At 48.1% G+C, this 15,577-nt stretch overlaps 1 protein-coding gene across 1 annotated transcript; it reads right to left on the bottom strand.

The window, feature by feature from the left end:
* Nucleotides 1–3,004: 3,004 nt before the first annotated feature.
* LOC104587934 (pathogen-related protein-like) lies at nucleotides 3,005–14,822 on the bottom strand. The gene is made up of 4 exons (XM_010245711.2): nucleotides 14,670–14,822; nucleotides 14,464–14,596; nucleotides 14,055–14,353; nucleotides 3,005–3,192 (listed from the first exon to the last, which is right to left on the bottom strand). The coding sequence occupies exons 1-4, from the start codon at nucleotides 14,820–14,822 to the stop codon at nucleotides 3,031–3,033; spliced, it is 747 nt and encodes a 248-aa protein (XP_010244013.1). The 3' UTR covers nucleotides 3,005–3,030.
* Nucleotides 14,823–15,577: the final 755 nt, after the last annotated feature.

Genomic DNA, 15,577 nt, shown 5'->3' with positions numbered 1-15,577 from the left:
AAATTTTCCATCAATATAAATTTGAATTTACACTTAAAACAAATGCAGCCTTATGGAAAATATGTGAATAATACACGACTGAAAGGATTGAGTCCGGAATCCAAATCTCTTGTCCACACAAACTCTGTTCATATCTACCCACATAACATTGCAGCCACACATGAAGAACATCTCATCCTCCTATATAGTATTATGCAGGGGGAGATATTCCCAATTCACAGGTATAGTGTGTTGGGTAGACATAGACAGAGTTCTCGTGGACAAAAGATCCCGAGTCGGAAGTATTATAATGACAGTATGAAAACCCATTTTGTTTTTGATGACATGGCAGTTGTTTTTATTTTCAAAAACAAAATAACCATGCTATCGAACACCCCTTACTTGAAATCATGATAACACTTAATGTTTGAGATTATTCAATGATCTTAGGAGTTAGGACACCACTTCAATGTCTGGGATATCTGCAACCTATTTCGTTTCAATTGGTTATATTAGCTCAAATTTCCGTAATAATTTGGATTCTTAAGATTAATTCACTGATTTTATATATGAGACCATTTTGGTGGTTTAGATCTTTTATTTATACGTAATTTTATTTGCCTTTTTTTCTCAAAAAATGGTGATTTAATATAATTCACTGTCCTATACTAATAAACTTTGGCACGTTACAATTGTTTGGAAGGCCAAGATCATTAGATATTTGGGTTGATTCAGTAGTGGACCGTTTGGATAGCATAGATTGGTTGAAAGTTTGGTACATCATTTGGAAGGTTGAGATCAGTTCACTTTACTGATCTTAAGACACCACTTTGATGGCCTAGATCTTTGGGTTGTTTGAATAATAATTTGGATGCATGGACAAGATAAAATGAAAATTAACTTGGTGCATTATGTAGGTGAATGGAATTAGTTGACTCTTTGCTACATCTTTGGGTGGTTGAGAACTTCAGATTAATTAATGTATTGATCTTATTAGGAGGCCCAAATCTTTGGATTAACTTTTGACATCATTTATATATCACCTCCATGGCATAGATTATTTAAGATTAATTGACTAATTTTGAGGCATGAATTCGATATGGTCTAAATCTTTTGTTAGAAAAACATAAATAAAAATTTATATTTTTTAATTATTATATAATAATACATCCACCCAGGGTTCTCTATAATTTACTTTTTATTACTTGGATGGCACACATTGAGAAGACTATAGGTCCCACTGTGAAGATTTCCGAGCTCAAACTTCACTTGAATACTTATAATCATTTTAGAATGGTCAAATAAACACCAATTAGTGGAAGAAGGTTTTGATTATCCAAGGATTAATTAGGAGGATCAAATCAAACTGAAGAGTCCCAATTTATTAGAGATATCCTGTGTAGACTACGACCAGTTCCGGTAAAGAAGAGTCTCTACCCATCATCTATTAATGACTTTTCCCTATATACTATATATGTTTATTTGTGAATTTGCAATTTAATTTAAGGGTTTTTATCGTTCAGTCCATTCCAGAAATCCTAGTTCAATCGTACAGTTCAGGATAGGTGTCAACTCGAAATTGATGTCAATTCACAGGCTATTTATAAATTTATTTGAATTGTTTTAGATCTACGGTTTAAATCTAAATTCTGTGGTGGAGTAAAGTTTAAAAATTCCTTTAATTTAATCTTTCTTTAATTTATTGCATGAACAGATATTTCGTCTTTTATTGGTTTAGTGTAGTTTTTTTAGTAAAGTTTTTAAGGCATCACCTACATGACAAACCACCCTTGGTAGCATCTTCTTATAATATCATTTCTAGGGTTTCCAGAGAAGAAAAGAAAGTAGGATAAAAGAGTTTTTCGCTTTAGAATTTTTCTACAACCTCTCTCTCAACAACGAGTCAACACCCATGGTGCTGAGTATATATTGGAACAGGATTCTTTAATTAACTGGTAGGACGGATTAGCATCTTTTTTGAGTCATCTTTTTTGAACAGAATGCAATTTCCTTTCCACCAACCCCAGCTCTCTCTCTCTCAGTCTCTCTAGAGGTGTAAATCGGGCCCTGTTGCCCGTGGTCTGGGATGGCCCAATTTTAAGCCAACCTGGCATGATAGTTTACGGGAGCATGACCCATATATATTTAATATTATATAAATTATAATTATATAATAATATATAGTATATAATATATTAATATTTCAATTTTATTATATTATTTTATTTAATTATTATATATAAATAATCATATACATTAAGATTCATATAAAATAAAAAGTTTAAGATTTTTTTTTTCAATTTTTTAAATAAATAGTTTTAGCCCAATCTATGGCCCAGCCTGACCTAAGGCTCGGCCCACGGACCAGCTTGACCTGTGGCACAATACGGGCCCATGCAAGTTTGGGCCATGGGCCATGCCGGGCCAACCCCCTAAAATATCGCAGGAGAGAGAGGCACAACCCGTTTTACAACTCTATCTCTCTCTAATTATTTTAACAAATTAATCTTGTGTACTCTTTGTATTATTCTTAATTCTTTCATAAAGAAACCAAAGGATAAATCATAAACCCAATTCACCCCCACCCATTTTGGGTTAAACATCTAGCTAGGCAAAACGCCAGCACGTCATTCATCGTTTATGCTCTAAATGCATTTGATTTGGGTATTGGTTTAGCACTTGACTTATCTACTTAAAGATATATTGTCATTCATTACCCAAATTATCACCCTACAGAATTGGATAAACGCTATTTTTTTAGAAATCAGAATTATCTTAAGAAAATAACAATGTAAGCTAATTTGAATTTAATAATTACCCTATCCATACTTCCAATTATTAAAACATTAAAAATATATCTTTTGGAGGTTTTTTGTTAGAATATCACTACTTCAAATCACTCCAATAGTAGGTAATACAAATCAAAACGTAACCAGACATAATTACATGATAATAATTAAAGTGTAATCCCATTTAATTTATTTCACTAATAACAACCATTAGTCACTACTACTTGTGGCATAAACACGATAAGTAGTCCCAAGACGATAACTAAACTTGAGTTAGTTTGTTAAAGAACGGACAACCGGCAGATGATGATGAGTTTGTTGAAGCTTCAGAGTCATTTGACAAAGGACTCTTCACAAGGCTTGCAAGTAATTCGTTTGGGTCATAAAAGAACTCCACCTTCTCAACTCTCATCATTTCATCAACCTGATGCAAAACCATGTTGAATTAGTCCCTGTGTTACATTGATATTCTTTAATTTGTGTGGGCTCACAAACAATAAAACTTGGGTTCATTCTGATGAAGGGGAATTTGGCCCGACCTCGCAATCACCCGATACGTGGCAAAAACAAGCAACTCAGGACAGTAAAGCGCCTGAAGCGAGCACCGAAAGCAAGTCCAAGCTCACTACTGAGCCCGAACTCCACCAGACCGCTCTAAAAGGAGCCCGAGCTCCCTACCAAGAGTCCGAGCTCCCTATTAAGAACCCGAGCTCCCTATTAAGAACCCGAGCTCCCTATTGAGAACCCGAGCTCCCTGCAAGGAGCACGAACTATATTGGGCCCCAAGCCTCACAAAGCTGTGACCCGAGCTGGCCCATGGCAGCTCGGAACACTCCCCAAACCGAACTCAAGACATCTCGCTCCCCACTCCAACGCTTCGCTTCCGAAACACCAGGCTGACCAAACGTACCTGACACCAAGGACGTCCGTATCCAAGGGCAACGCACCTGACTGATTTGGGATCTGACGCCTGACAGCCGCACTTCAAACGGCCTCCTGCTACCGCCACTTGCCACCGTCGTTACTAGCCGCAGAGACGGCTCCGACAAAAGGAGCAGTGGCGGTTCTGTCCGGCCAGAGGAAATGACATCCGAACTGGCAGGAGTTTAGAAGTAATCATGCCCGATCTGACGAAGGCCTGGAAGTGAGTGCACGAGGTGGTTATAAAAGGCTCCTACCCCCCAGGAACGAGGTATGCTAACTTTTGCGCTATCTGGTCTATCTTGCCTTTGAAAGACTCTAACTTGAGCTTCGGAGCCCTTACGCCGGGTTCTCCCCGGAGCTTCTCTTCTCCCTCCGTTTCAGGTCCCTGCCACCCAGTTCAGAGGCAAGATCGTTGACAGCTAAGATCGGCTAGATTGTGCATCATCAATTGGCGCCGTTTGTGGGAACGCTTCAAAAGGCCTCCCTCCAAAACTCTCATACCCCTTTCTTCTTCTTTGAAAAACTCAATACTCATGGCCTCTTCCAGCAACGCCGGACGCGGCACAGAGACAAACACCACCGGGGAACAGCCTCAAGTTTCCGTGGTGTGTGTTGGGCAGTTCACCATCCCCCTCTCGGTGGACGGAATTCCTAATCTGAATACGCCACAAGCAATGGCGCCTGTAAACCTACCTGCCGCAAACATCCCCTTTCCTCTCCCCATCGAGACTACCTTCACTGAACCAACCGCCGTCCCCCTGGCAGCTAGCCAAAATCGGTTGGACGACCTAATACAGTGCATGCGGGCAATGCAAGCCCAGATGCAACAATTCCAGCAACACCAGCTTCACCAGCACCAAGTGTTGCACAACCTCTCCCAGTATCACTATCAACAGCAGTTCCCCCAACTGCCACCGAACCAACCACTACTTCCACCTCGCCACCCTGCTCCGAAGCCGGTCAAGGCCTCTCCGCAGGATGGGCGCCTCCACCATGGAAAGGCCTCCAGGCCCCAGAACCCCCCAAACAGCCAGGCCTCGTCCCCAGGCCGGAGAGAAAGAAAAGTCATCCCCGCCTCGCAGCTCGCAGGCGGGTCGGGAACCTCGCCCGCGAGATCGGCACCTCGGGGCTCCAAACCGGAGTTCCCACTCGTGGAAAACCGATTCGGCGCACTGGCAGCAGCGGACTACCAGCACTCCGGGCCCATCGAGCTCGGCAACACGGAGGCCAGCAGCGCCAGTACAAGGCCCACTCAACAGCGAAGGCGCCGTCGAGGTCGACGAACCGCCACCCGCGTCCTGTCAGAGCTCAGAGGCAAAGGCGAGACGAGCTCGGACGAGGTAGGAGTTGCCCCGATTCTCTCAGTTCCTTCCCCCCTCGCGTCAGAACTCCTGGCAGTCCCCTTGCCCAGAGATTTCAAGCTCCCACCTCTAGACAAGTACGACGGGTCCTTCGACCCCAACGACCACGTTGACGCTTTCCAGTCCCAAATGCACCTCGCCAGAGCCAGCGAATCATGCATGTGAGTGACTTTCACCACCACCCTCAAGGGGGTAGCCCGCACTTGGTACAGGAACCTGGCCCCCGGGTCGATAAAGTGTTGGGCTCAGTTCATGCAGGTCTTCACTGCGCACTTTGTCACCAGCAAACGGTGCCCCAGAGTAGAGGAAAGCATCTTCGGGGTAGTCCAAAGGGAAGGAGAACCCATACGGGGCTACATCAAACGATTCAATGAAGCATGCTTATAGATACCGCGGTTAGACCCCGCGGTGCAGCTCGCTGCAGCAAAAAGAGGGGTGACGCACAAAGAGTTCAAATGGCACATGGTAGCTAACCAGCCCGCGACCGTGGCCAAGTTCCTCAAGCTCGCAAACAAGTTCATGAGGACGGAGGAGGAAATCAACCAACGAACCGAGGGCGGAAACGAGAAAAGAAAGAGGGATGGCGAGCCCTCTAACTCAGCCGACCGAAAAAACCCGGCCCGGGACCCAAAACCGAACCAGTCGTTCCGAGCTCCCCTGCCAGTTCGGACGGATTACACGCCACTGAACACGAGGCGGACCGAGATCTTAATGACGATCAAGGACGCCCCGTACGTGAAGTGGCCACCTCGCCTAAAGGGAAATCCGAACGAAAGAAACAAGAATTTGTATTGTAGTTTCCATAGGGACCATGGTCACAGTACCGAGCAGTGCAATAACCTCCGAGACGAAATAGAGGGGCTCATTCATCGCGAATACTTAAGAAACTTTGTACAGCACAACAATAATAGCAATAAAGCGGATCGACCAGGCGAGCATGAAAAGGACGCCCCCGAAACTAGCAGCAGGCCTGCCGAACCGTTGCAGCGACAGCCTCCGGTAGAGAGGCCAATTCGGTGAACCATCCATGTAATTGTGGGAGGTTTGGTGGTAGCAGGGTGTACATCGGCGGCAGCCCGGACCTCAGTTCGCGAAGCGGTCCTCGAGGAGCGGAACCCTCCAAAAAGGCCAAAGACCGAAGAGCCAATCCTCTTCACGGAAGACGACGCATGAGGAGTTCGCTACCCTCACGATGACGCGCTTGTCATTAAACTAAGGATCAGCGACTTCGAGGTTAGACGCGTACTCGTAGATTCGGACAGCTCGGCGGACATCCTCTTCAAATCAGCGTTTGATCGGCTACAGCTGCCGAGGAGCGAACTAAAGCCCGCAAACACTCCCCTGGTGGGCTTCAGCGGAGAGGAAGTCAGGCCCCTTGGAAAAATAACGGTGCCTATGGAAGTCGGCACGTGGCCTTGTGCGGCCAGACTCAACCACGACTTCCTGGTGGTCGCGACCCCCTCCCCATACAATGTCATAATAGGGCGACCAATCATGCATATCCTGCGGGCGGTGGTCTCCACCTACTATTTGGCCATGAAGTTCCCTACGGACTTCGGTGTGGGGTAGCGCGGGGCGACCAGCTCGAGTCCCGCAAGTGCTACGTTGCCGCCCTAAAGGGAAAGACCAAGGCGGCCGGCGACCTCGATCTGGAGCGGCCCGCGGAACAAGGCGAAGAACGAGCCTCGCCCACAGAAGAAACAGTCGCGATCCCAACCTCGCCTACGGACCCAGCTCGCGCACTCCAGATTGGTGCTTCCGTCAAAGAACCCCTACGGACCGAACTGGTAAGTTTTTTACTCCAAAATTTAGATATTTTTGCATGGTCCGTGGCCGATATGCCCGGTATTGACCCTGGTCTTATAACTCACAAACTTAACACCGACCCTTTAGTCAGACCCGTTAGATAGAAGAAACGGAACTTAGCCCTAGAGCGCTGGAAGGCGGTTGACGAGGAAGTCAAGAAGCTCCTCGCGACAGACTTCATAAGGGAAGTCCATTACCCGAGCTGGGTGGCCAACCCTGTGCTAGTGAAAAAGGCGAACGGCAAGTGGCGCATGTGCGTCGACTACACCGACCTGAACCGAGCTTGCCCGAAAGACTGCTTCCCCCTTCCTAGGATCGACCGCCTAGTGGACGCGACCTAGGGACATGAATTGCTAAGCTTCCTAGATGCCTACTCAGGCTACAACCAAATCCGGATGGACCAGTCCGACGAGGAAAAAACCAGCTTCATAACCGAGTTCGGTCTATACTGTTACAAGGTCATGCCCTTCGGGTTAAAAAATGCCGGGGCGACCTTCCAAAGACTTGTAAATAGGCTGTTTCGGCCCCTGATTGGCACAAAGATAGAGTGTTATGTAGATGACATGGTCATCAAGACACGGTTTTCACAAGAACTAATAAAAGACTTGGACTCTGTCTTCCAAATCCTGCGTCAATTTAGCATGAAATTGAACCCCCACAAATGTGTCTTTGGCGTCACCTCGGGCAAATTCCTAGGCTACGTTGTCAATCGACGCGGTATCGAGTCCAACCCGGACAAGATAAAAGTCATCCTAGATATGAGACCACCTCGAAAAATAAAAGAAATTCAGAGGCTAAACGGCCGCATAGCCGCCCTAAGCCGCTTCATGTCCAAGTCGGCAGATCGCTGCCTACCCTTCTTCAAAGCAATCAAAGGTAAAGGGTTTGAATGGACCCAAGACTGTCAGCTCGCATTTGACGAGCTAAAAGGTTACCTCGCCAGTGTGCCAACCTTAGCTCGGCCCGAGGAAGGCGAAGTCTTAGAACTGTACCTCTCGGCTAGCGATGAGGTGGTCAGTTCGGTACTAGTAAAGGAAGCAGACCGGGTCCAACGACCCATATATTATGTTAGTAAAATCTTGCAGGGAGTAGAGACAAGGTACCCGCAGATAGAAAAGCTAGCGTATGCACTGGTGATAGCAGCACGGAAACTCCGCCCGTACTTCTAGGCTCACACCGTCATCGTCCTGACCGACAAACCTCTGAGACAAGTTTTACTCAAACCCGAGGTTTCTAGCCGACTGACGAAGTGGGCCATCGAACTCAGCGAGTACGATCTCCAGTACAAGCCAAGAACTGCCATTAAGGCCCAAGCCTTGGCAGATTTTATCGCATAATGCACGTTTAGCCTTGAAGCCCCTGAGCCGGTCGAGCCCGAGATCCCCAGTTCGGGCGAACTCGGAGCTCCCAAGCCAAACGAGTCCGAACCCCATGAAGTAGCAGCCAGTGTGGCATCCCTCCTGGTTAGACCAAGCGCGAACTGGGATGAGGAGCCATGGATCCTTCACGTAGATGGCTCCTCGAACCAACAAGGCAGCGGGGCTGGAATAGTGCTACGCGGCCCGAGCGGAACAAAGCTGGAATACGCACTACGCTTTGAGTTTGCAGCATCCAACAACGAGGCGGAGTACGAGGCACTGATAGCCGGGCTAAACCTAGTGCACAAGGTTGGAGCAAAGCACATGGTTATCTGCAGTGATTCCCAGCTCGTGGTCAACCAAGTTACAGGCGAATACGAAGCGCGCGAGCTCACAATGATTGCATATTTGGCAAAAGTAAAGGAGGCTCTGCTCAGCTTCCAGTCACACTTCATCAAGCAAATCCCGAGGTCAGAGAACGCTGAGGCCGACGCCCTGTCCCGACTAGCTAGCACGAGCCACAACGCTAGGAGAATCGTGTACGTAGAGGACTTACCTCGGCCCAGCATTCTCGATGGGGCAGAAGAGGTCGCTCCCGTCACTGAAGTAGAGCCGAGCTGGATCGACCCACTCGCGAGCTTCCTGCTAGACGGAACCCTCCCCGCGGACCGCAACGCAGCCAAGAGGGTGCAGCGCCAGGCAGCCAAATACGTCATGATAGACGAACGGTTGTACCGACGATCCTACACGCTCCCCTACCTGCGATGCTTGCGCCCAGCCGAAGCCGAGTTGGTACTCCGCGACACCCATGAAGGCTTGTGCGGCGGACACCTGGGGGGCAGAGCCCTCACCTAAAAAGCACTTCGACAAGGATACTACTGGCCAACGATGAAGACAGAGGCAATCGAGCTCGTCAGAAAATGTGACAAGTGTCAGAAGCATGCCAACATCCACCATCAGCCCGCTGCCGACCTCAAATACCTCACCAGCCCATGGCCCTTCGCCCAATGGGGGATCGACCTCCTGGGGCCATTCCCACCAGCGACAGGCGGGAGAAAATTCCTAGTGGTGGCAGTAGATTACTTTACAAAGTGGATAGAAGCTGAACCCCTGGCAATAGTTACAGCTTGAAACATACAAAACTTCTTTTGGAAGAACATTGTATGTCGCTTTGGGCTGTCTCGGGTACTGATCTCCAACAACGGCAAACAGTTCGAAGATATCAAGTTCCAAGAATGGTGCCAAAGTATGGGAATTAGTCAGAACTTCACGTCGGTCGCACACCCGCAGGCAAATGACCAAACAGAAGTAATGAACAGAGCCATCCTCCGCGGACTGAAAGCATGATTAGACCGAGCCAAAGGTTTGTGGGCAGACGAACTACCAAGTGTTCTATGGGCTCACCGAACCACGGAAAAAACCGCTACAGGAGAGACCCCCTTTAACCTCACCTACAGCACCGAGGCGGTGATCCCGGCGGAAATCGAAGTGCCTACGTTGCGACTAGAAGCGTACGACGAACAGACAAACGAGGGCGAGTTACACACCAACCTCGACCTACTAGACGAAGTGAGAGACCTCACGCACATCCGAACTGCGGCCTACCAACAAAAGGTAGCTCGGTATTATAACGCGCGAGTAAAGAAGAGGAACTTCTGCGTCGGCGACCTGGTTCTCCGTAAGGTCATGGTGCCCGAACCCGGCGTAGGGAAACTTGAACCAAACTGGGAAGGACCCTACAGAGTAAAGAAAGCACTCGGTGGGGGAGCATACGAGCTTGAAACCCTAGAAGGAAAACAAGTACCCCGAGCATGGAACGTCGTCAACTTAAGAAGATACTACCTATAAACCACAAAGGCAAGTACCCCGAAGCCTAGGTAGAAAATGAACTGAAGGACCGAAATGGTTAGTTTGACAAAAAACGCAGCTCAAAGACAAGACAACCAGCACTTAAACAAAAAGCCATTTCATTTTAGATAAAGGTGTTAGAAAACGAACTGAAGGACTGAAATGGTCAGTTCGGCAAACAACGCAGCTCGAAGACAGGACAACCAGCACTTGAACAAAAAGCCATTTCATTTCAGATAAAGGTGTACATTCAAAAAAAAAGAGAAAAAGAAGCCATTTTACAAGCCAGGGGCTACTTCATCATTATCAGAAGCCACTTTGACAACACTCGAAGGACCTGCCTCCCCCTCGGAGTCCGGTTCGGCATCCGCAGCATTAGCCATCTCTCGAGTAATGCGCGAAGTGGATATGGCGTTGGTATCAAGCTCGGGGTACGTATTCCGGATCATCCACCGACTTAGCTTGAAACCCCTCCTATAGGAGTCCACCATCAGATCATCGAAATCCGGCGAAGCAATATAATCACTGACAGCTTTCTTCTTTGCGTCTTCGATGCCTTGAGAGAAGATCTGAGTCCTCTCCCTGATATCCTCCTGAAGATACTCGACCTGGTGCTGCAGGTCCAGCTTCAATTCCACCATATGCTTCACCACCACTCCCATGGCCTCGGCATCTCTCTGAGACCTCGCCTGCTTAGACCGCGCGAGACGAGCAGTAGCCTCAGCAGCACGAGCAGCCTCCTCGGCAGTTCGAGCAACCTCCTCGGCAGCTCGCGCCTGCCTCGAGCATCTCTCCACCTGGTTCGCTAAGGCGTGAATAGAAGAGTTCACCTATCAAAGGGAAACGGGATCAAACGAACGAATAGAAGAATAAAGGCCGAAGAACTCTAAAGAAGGGAGCACTTACCACCATAGCGTGAGTAACGGCACGGCAGGCCACTTGGTGTAGAGGGAGGTCGGTCCACGCCGCCACTTCCTCGGGAAACATCGCCTCCTTACTCCGTTGAAGAGCATGAACGGGCGACAGCACACTCCTGAAGTCCCCCGGGGCCTCCGAGCCCGACGGCCCAGCTCGCGTATGGGCAGACTCAGAGTAAGCGGGAGCCCCTGTGTGTGTGGTTTCGGCATAAGGAGCCCCCGCCGACTCTTGCATAGGAGGAACCATCTCGGGCTCCATAGGCTGATCCTCCGCTGGATAGTCCGGCACCTCGGGCTCCGCACCCTGGGGTGGTTCGGCGCGAGCTCGCTTAGCCACCCATTTTCTCCTCTTCATGCCCTGGAACAAGTGCCCACCTCGGGTCCCTCGAGAGTCCATCGTACCTGCGAAAAAGAGTTCGACATCAGTAAGACATGTAAAAGAAGAGCAAGACGATCACTAGGGAAAGAACCTACCCGAACTCAGGCCCGCAGCAATAAGCTTGGCCTCCGTCAGATACCGTTGACACTCCAGCCCAAGCCGCGCCCATTGCTGGAGGCCCTTCGCCGTCTCCTTATCGAGTGTGACGCCGGAGTCGGGAGTGGCCATCCCCCAGCCGGTCTGAAACGGCCACCCCAGTGCACTTCGCACTCCGAAATAGTCCCGCTTCCACGCCGGGACCTTATTAGGGAGTCCGTGTAAGAGCTTGAAGCCTGGGCGAGGAGACAGGTAGTATGCCCGCCTACGCCCAGGAAGGGGACCCGCTTGCTTTTTCAGCATTAAAATAGAGGAGAAAATCTCTAGATCCAAAGGAAAGTTCTCGTCACAAAATAAGGAGATCGTCCCCACTAAATTCCTAATGGAGTTCGGGTGAAGCTGGCCGACCGTCACACCGAAGTGGTTTAGAACCTCGACGAGAAGAGGATGAAAAGGCAGTTGAAGCCCCGCAGCAGGCTGTTCCCGGAAAATCACGATCTCATCAGGACCATGTTCCCAAGGGAAGCTACCCGTAGGGATGAAGTAGGCGTGCTCCCCGGGCAAGTCGTAGTAGTCTATGAGGGATTGAAGTCCCTCAGGCGTCATAGTCGAAGGGCCGAACTGATCTACAACCCGGCCACGACGGAAGGTGGACGCCGACCTACCCGAAGCACCTCGGCCTGTAGGTTCAACCCCTTCCTCAGGACCTACATCGGGCTCACTTGAACTACCGGGGGACGCAAATTGGTTCGTAGAACCTATATCAGACCTGCTTGAACAGTCTGAACCCTCCGAACTAGACATCAGAGAATGGAACAGGATTCCAAAAGCACTCACCCGGGAAGAAGTCTGAAGTAAACCACGAAAGCTCGAACAAGCAAGGAACCTGGGATGCGAGCTGGAGAGCCTGGACGCGAACTGAAACTTAGGCGCGAGCTCAAGAGGTACAACAGTAGCAAGGACGCCCCCCCCCCCCCCCCCCCCCCCCGCACGCTATTTATATCCACAGCAGCCAGAAAGCGACGGACCAGATCGAAGCCAATCCAACGGCCCACAGCCGCGCTAAACCGCACGTCTTCCGAAGCCAATCAGCGCACGTCTTTCCGAAACTGACGAGGCGTCGCGCACGTCCTGTCAGAGGACGGATGTCAGCACGCACCTTCTCGAAACTGATGGGGTGTCGGCGCACGTCTCCTCGCAATAAAAGCGTCTGCAGCACAACTCTCGAACGACTGCCACCACGTCTCCCAAGCGCGCGCCCTTTTTTGAAAATCAAATTAAAGCGAGCGCCCTCAGCACGGACCAAAACCCTCCTGCTACCTTACGAACTCCCCGCGCCAAGACAAGACCCTTGTCGTAGGGAGTGGGGGGCAATTGATGAAGGGGAATTTGGCCCGACCTCGCAATCACCGGACACGTGGCAAAAACAAGCAACTCAGGACAATAGAGTGCCCGAAGCGAGCACCGAAAGCAAGTCCAAGCTCACTACTGAGCCCGAACTCCACCAGACCACTCTAAAAGGAGCCCGAGCTCCCTACCAAGAGTCTGAGCTCCCTATTAAGAACCCGAGCTCCCTATTAAGAACCCGAGCTCCCTACTGAGAACTCGAGCTCCCTGCAAGGAGCACGAACTATATTGGGCCCCAAGCCTCACAAAGCTGTGACCCGAGCTGGCCCATGGCAGCTCGGAACACTCCCCAAACCGAACTCAAGACATCTCGCTCGCCACTCCAACGCTTCGCTTCCGAAACACCAGGCTGACCAAACGTACCTGACACCAAGGACGTCCGTATCCAAGGGCAACGCACCTGACTGATTTGGGATCTGACGCCTGACAGCCGCACTTCAAACGGCCTCCTGCTACCGCCACTTGCCACCGTCGTTACTAGCCGCAGAGACGGCTCCGACAAAAGGAGCAATGGCGGTTCTGTCCGGCCAGAGGAAATGACATCCGAACTGGCAGGAGTTCAGAAGTAATCATGCCCGATCTGACGGAGGTCTGGAAGTGAGTGCACGAGGTGGTTATAAAAGGCTCCTACCCCCCAGGAACGAGGTATGCTAACTTTTGCACTATCTGGTCTATCTTGCCTTTGAAAGACTCTAACTTGAGCTTCGGAGCCCTTACGCCGGGTTCTCCCCGGAGCTTCTCTTCTCCCTCCGTTTCAGGTCCCTGCCACCCAGTTCAGAGGCAAGATCGTTGACAGCTAAGATCGGCCGGATTGTGCATCATCACATTCCATTGATGAAATTAAGACTAAAAAAAGCCTCAGAATTGCTTGGACTTATTAAGCTAACCAAAATTTCCTCAAAATAAATAAGTAAGCCATTATTCCAATTTATCATTAAATTCTAAGAAGATGACATACCAAAACTGCCCTTTTATCTTATCCCCATCTACTGTCTACTGATAATAGTTATTTACTATGCAAATTCAAACCAATGCAATACTTTGTATCGCATGCATGTGACTGACTGGTTTGGTTATTGAAGCATTTGATTATAAAGTGCAAACCAATGAATAGATTGATTATTCATAACTTGATATATAAGAAAAAAAAGCTCAAAGAAGAGGAACAAATTAATTTAATGAAAACTTACATGGAAGATGCCTATTCCATGGAACTGTGCCATCTCTCCTGTGGGAGCATGACCTTTGAAAGGGCCCTCCATGAAAGCCCAGTGCCTGAACTTGTAGGCAATAACTGGAGGACCCGAATAGACCTGAAGAATTTCCACAGCGAACCCACGAGGGAATGTGGTGATGAAAGCCTGGTGAGAAGATTCAGGTGTTTCAATTGATGGGTCGAACACACGTAAATTCTGCGGCAAGGAGGTTTGCAGGAATAGATTGTAGCTTCCAATTTTCCTCACCTCTTGAAGCAGCAGGGGTTTACCTCCTACATTAATTTAATTTCATGCACCGTTTTAGCAATCAGAAGCTTGCAGCTAAGATAGAAAACTGGGACATAAATCAAAATAGAAAAGAAGAGAATAAGCATTCTAATACCATTTATGCTGATTGTAAAGTTGGTAGTGTTTACAGTTTTATAGTCAGCTGGATCCATCTTATGCACGAGCTCCATTTCCCATGTCTTCACTAGATTTTGCACTCTTTCCTCCAAGGACCCATTTGGCCATTCCTACAATAAAGTAGGAAAGGAAGAAGAAGAAGCTATTTCAGAGAGAGAGAGAGAGAGTTGGGAAAGAAATTACCTGGGTTCTGCCTTCCTCGAAGAGTTTGTTCACAACATCATAGTTGGGAGGAGCACCAAACCTCCACTTAGTATTCTTCTCTCCTTCCCCATAGATATGTGATCTGTACTTGTCGCCCTTGACCTCATCTTCAGTATCACAAGAGGAAGCCATCTTTCAGAGAGAGAGTGAGAGATGTAGGGAACTGGAGAAGCAGAAGCAGAGGTTATATTTAATACAGATTCCAGAGCCACTACGTTGAATTTGTTCAAACACTTACATGAGCAGAATGCATGTGATGAATCACATGAACATCCACAGCGAATTTTCCGTGGATTACACCATTTACTATTACTTTTCTTCTCTTTTACGATTAAAATAATAATAGCAATAATAAAATTAAGAGGACAACATCAATATATTGATCCTAATGTCCCCATCTTCTGGTATGTATGAACGAAAGAAAGAATCACAAGCTCCCAACAACACGCAGTTGATCGCATCCCATTTTTTATCTTCTCCATGTTAGCCTTGACTTCATTTATATATTTTTGTATTTATTTATTTGGGTAGTAAGTACAACTATAGCATGTAATTAATTATTAAATGGAAATAAGGAATCTTATCTCAAGTCCTAAATACGTAAAAGGCATTCTAGGAAAACCACAAAGCCTGGAGATCCAACTTCCATGGTACATGGCAACCTACTGAGTGAGAATAAACCCAACAAAGAAAGGAAAAACATGGTATAAGATCAGAGGATGATTAGGTGAAGAAGATCTGTTAGCAGTTGAATTGGTGTATCCCAAACAATTAAAATTGAGTGGACCATCAGATCTTGATTACCCAAAACCCATGACGTTCGGTTTGTGTCTTTTGACGAAGGTTGTAGGTTGGGAGCTTCTGAGCCTGGTGCTTCAATTCAATGA

Source organism: Nelumbo nucifera, chromosome 1 (assembly GCF_055504915.1).
Source record: "Nelumbo nucifera cultivar China Antique chromosome 1, China Antique-T2T, whole genome shotgun sequence".
In the NCBI taxonomy this organism is placed as follows: Eukaryota; Viridiplantae; Streptophyta; class Magnoliopsida; order Proteales; family Nelumbonaceae; genus Nelumbo; species Nelumbo nucifera.
This window is presented reverse-complemented; position numbering and strand designations above follow the sequence as displayed.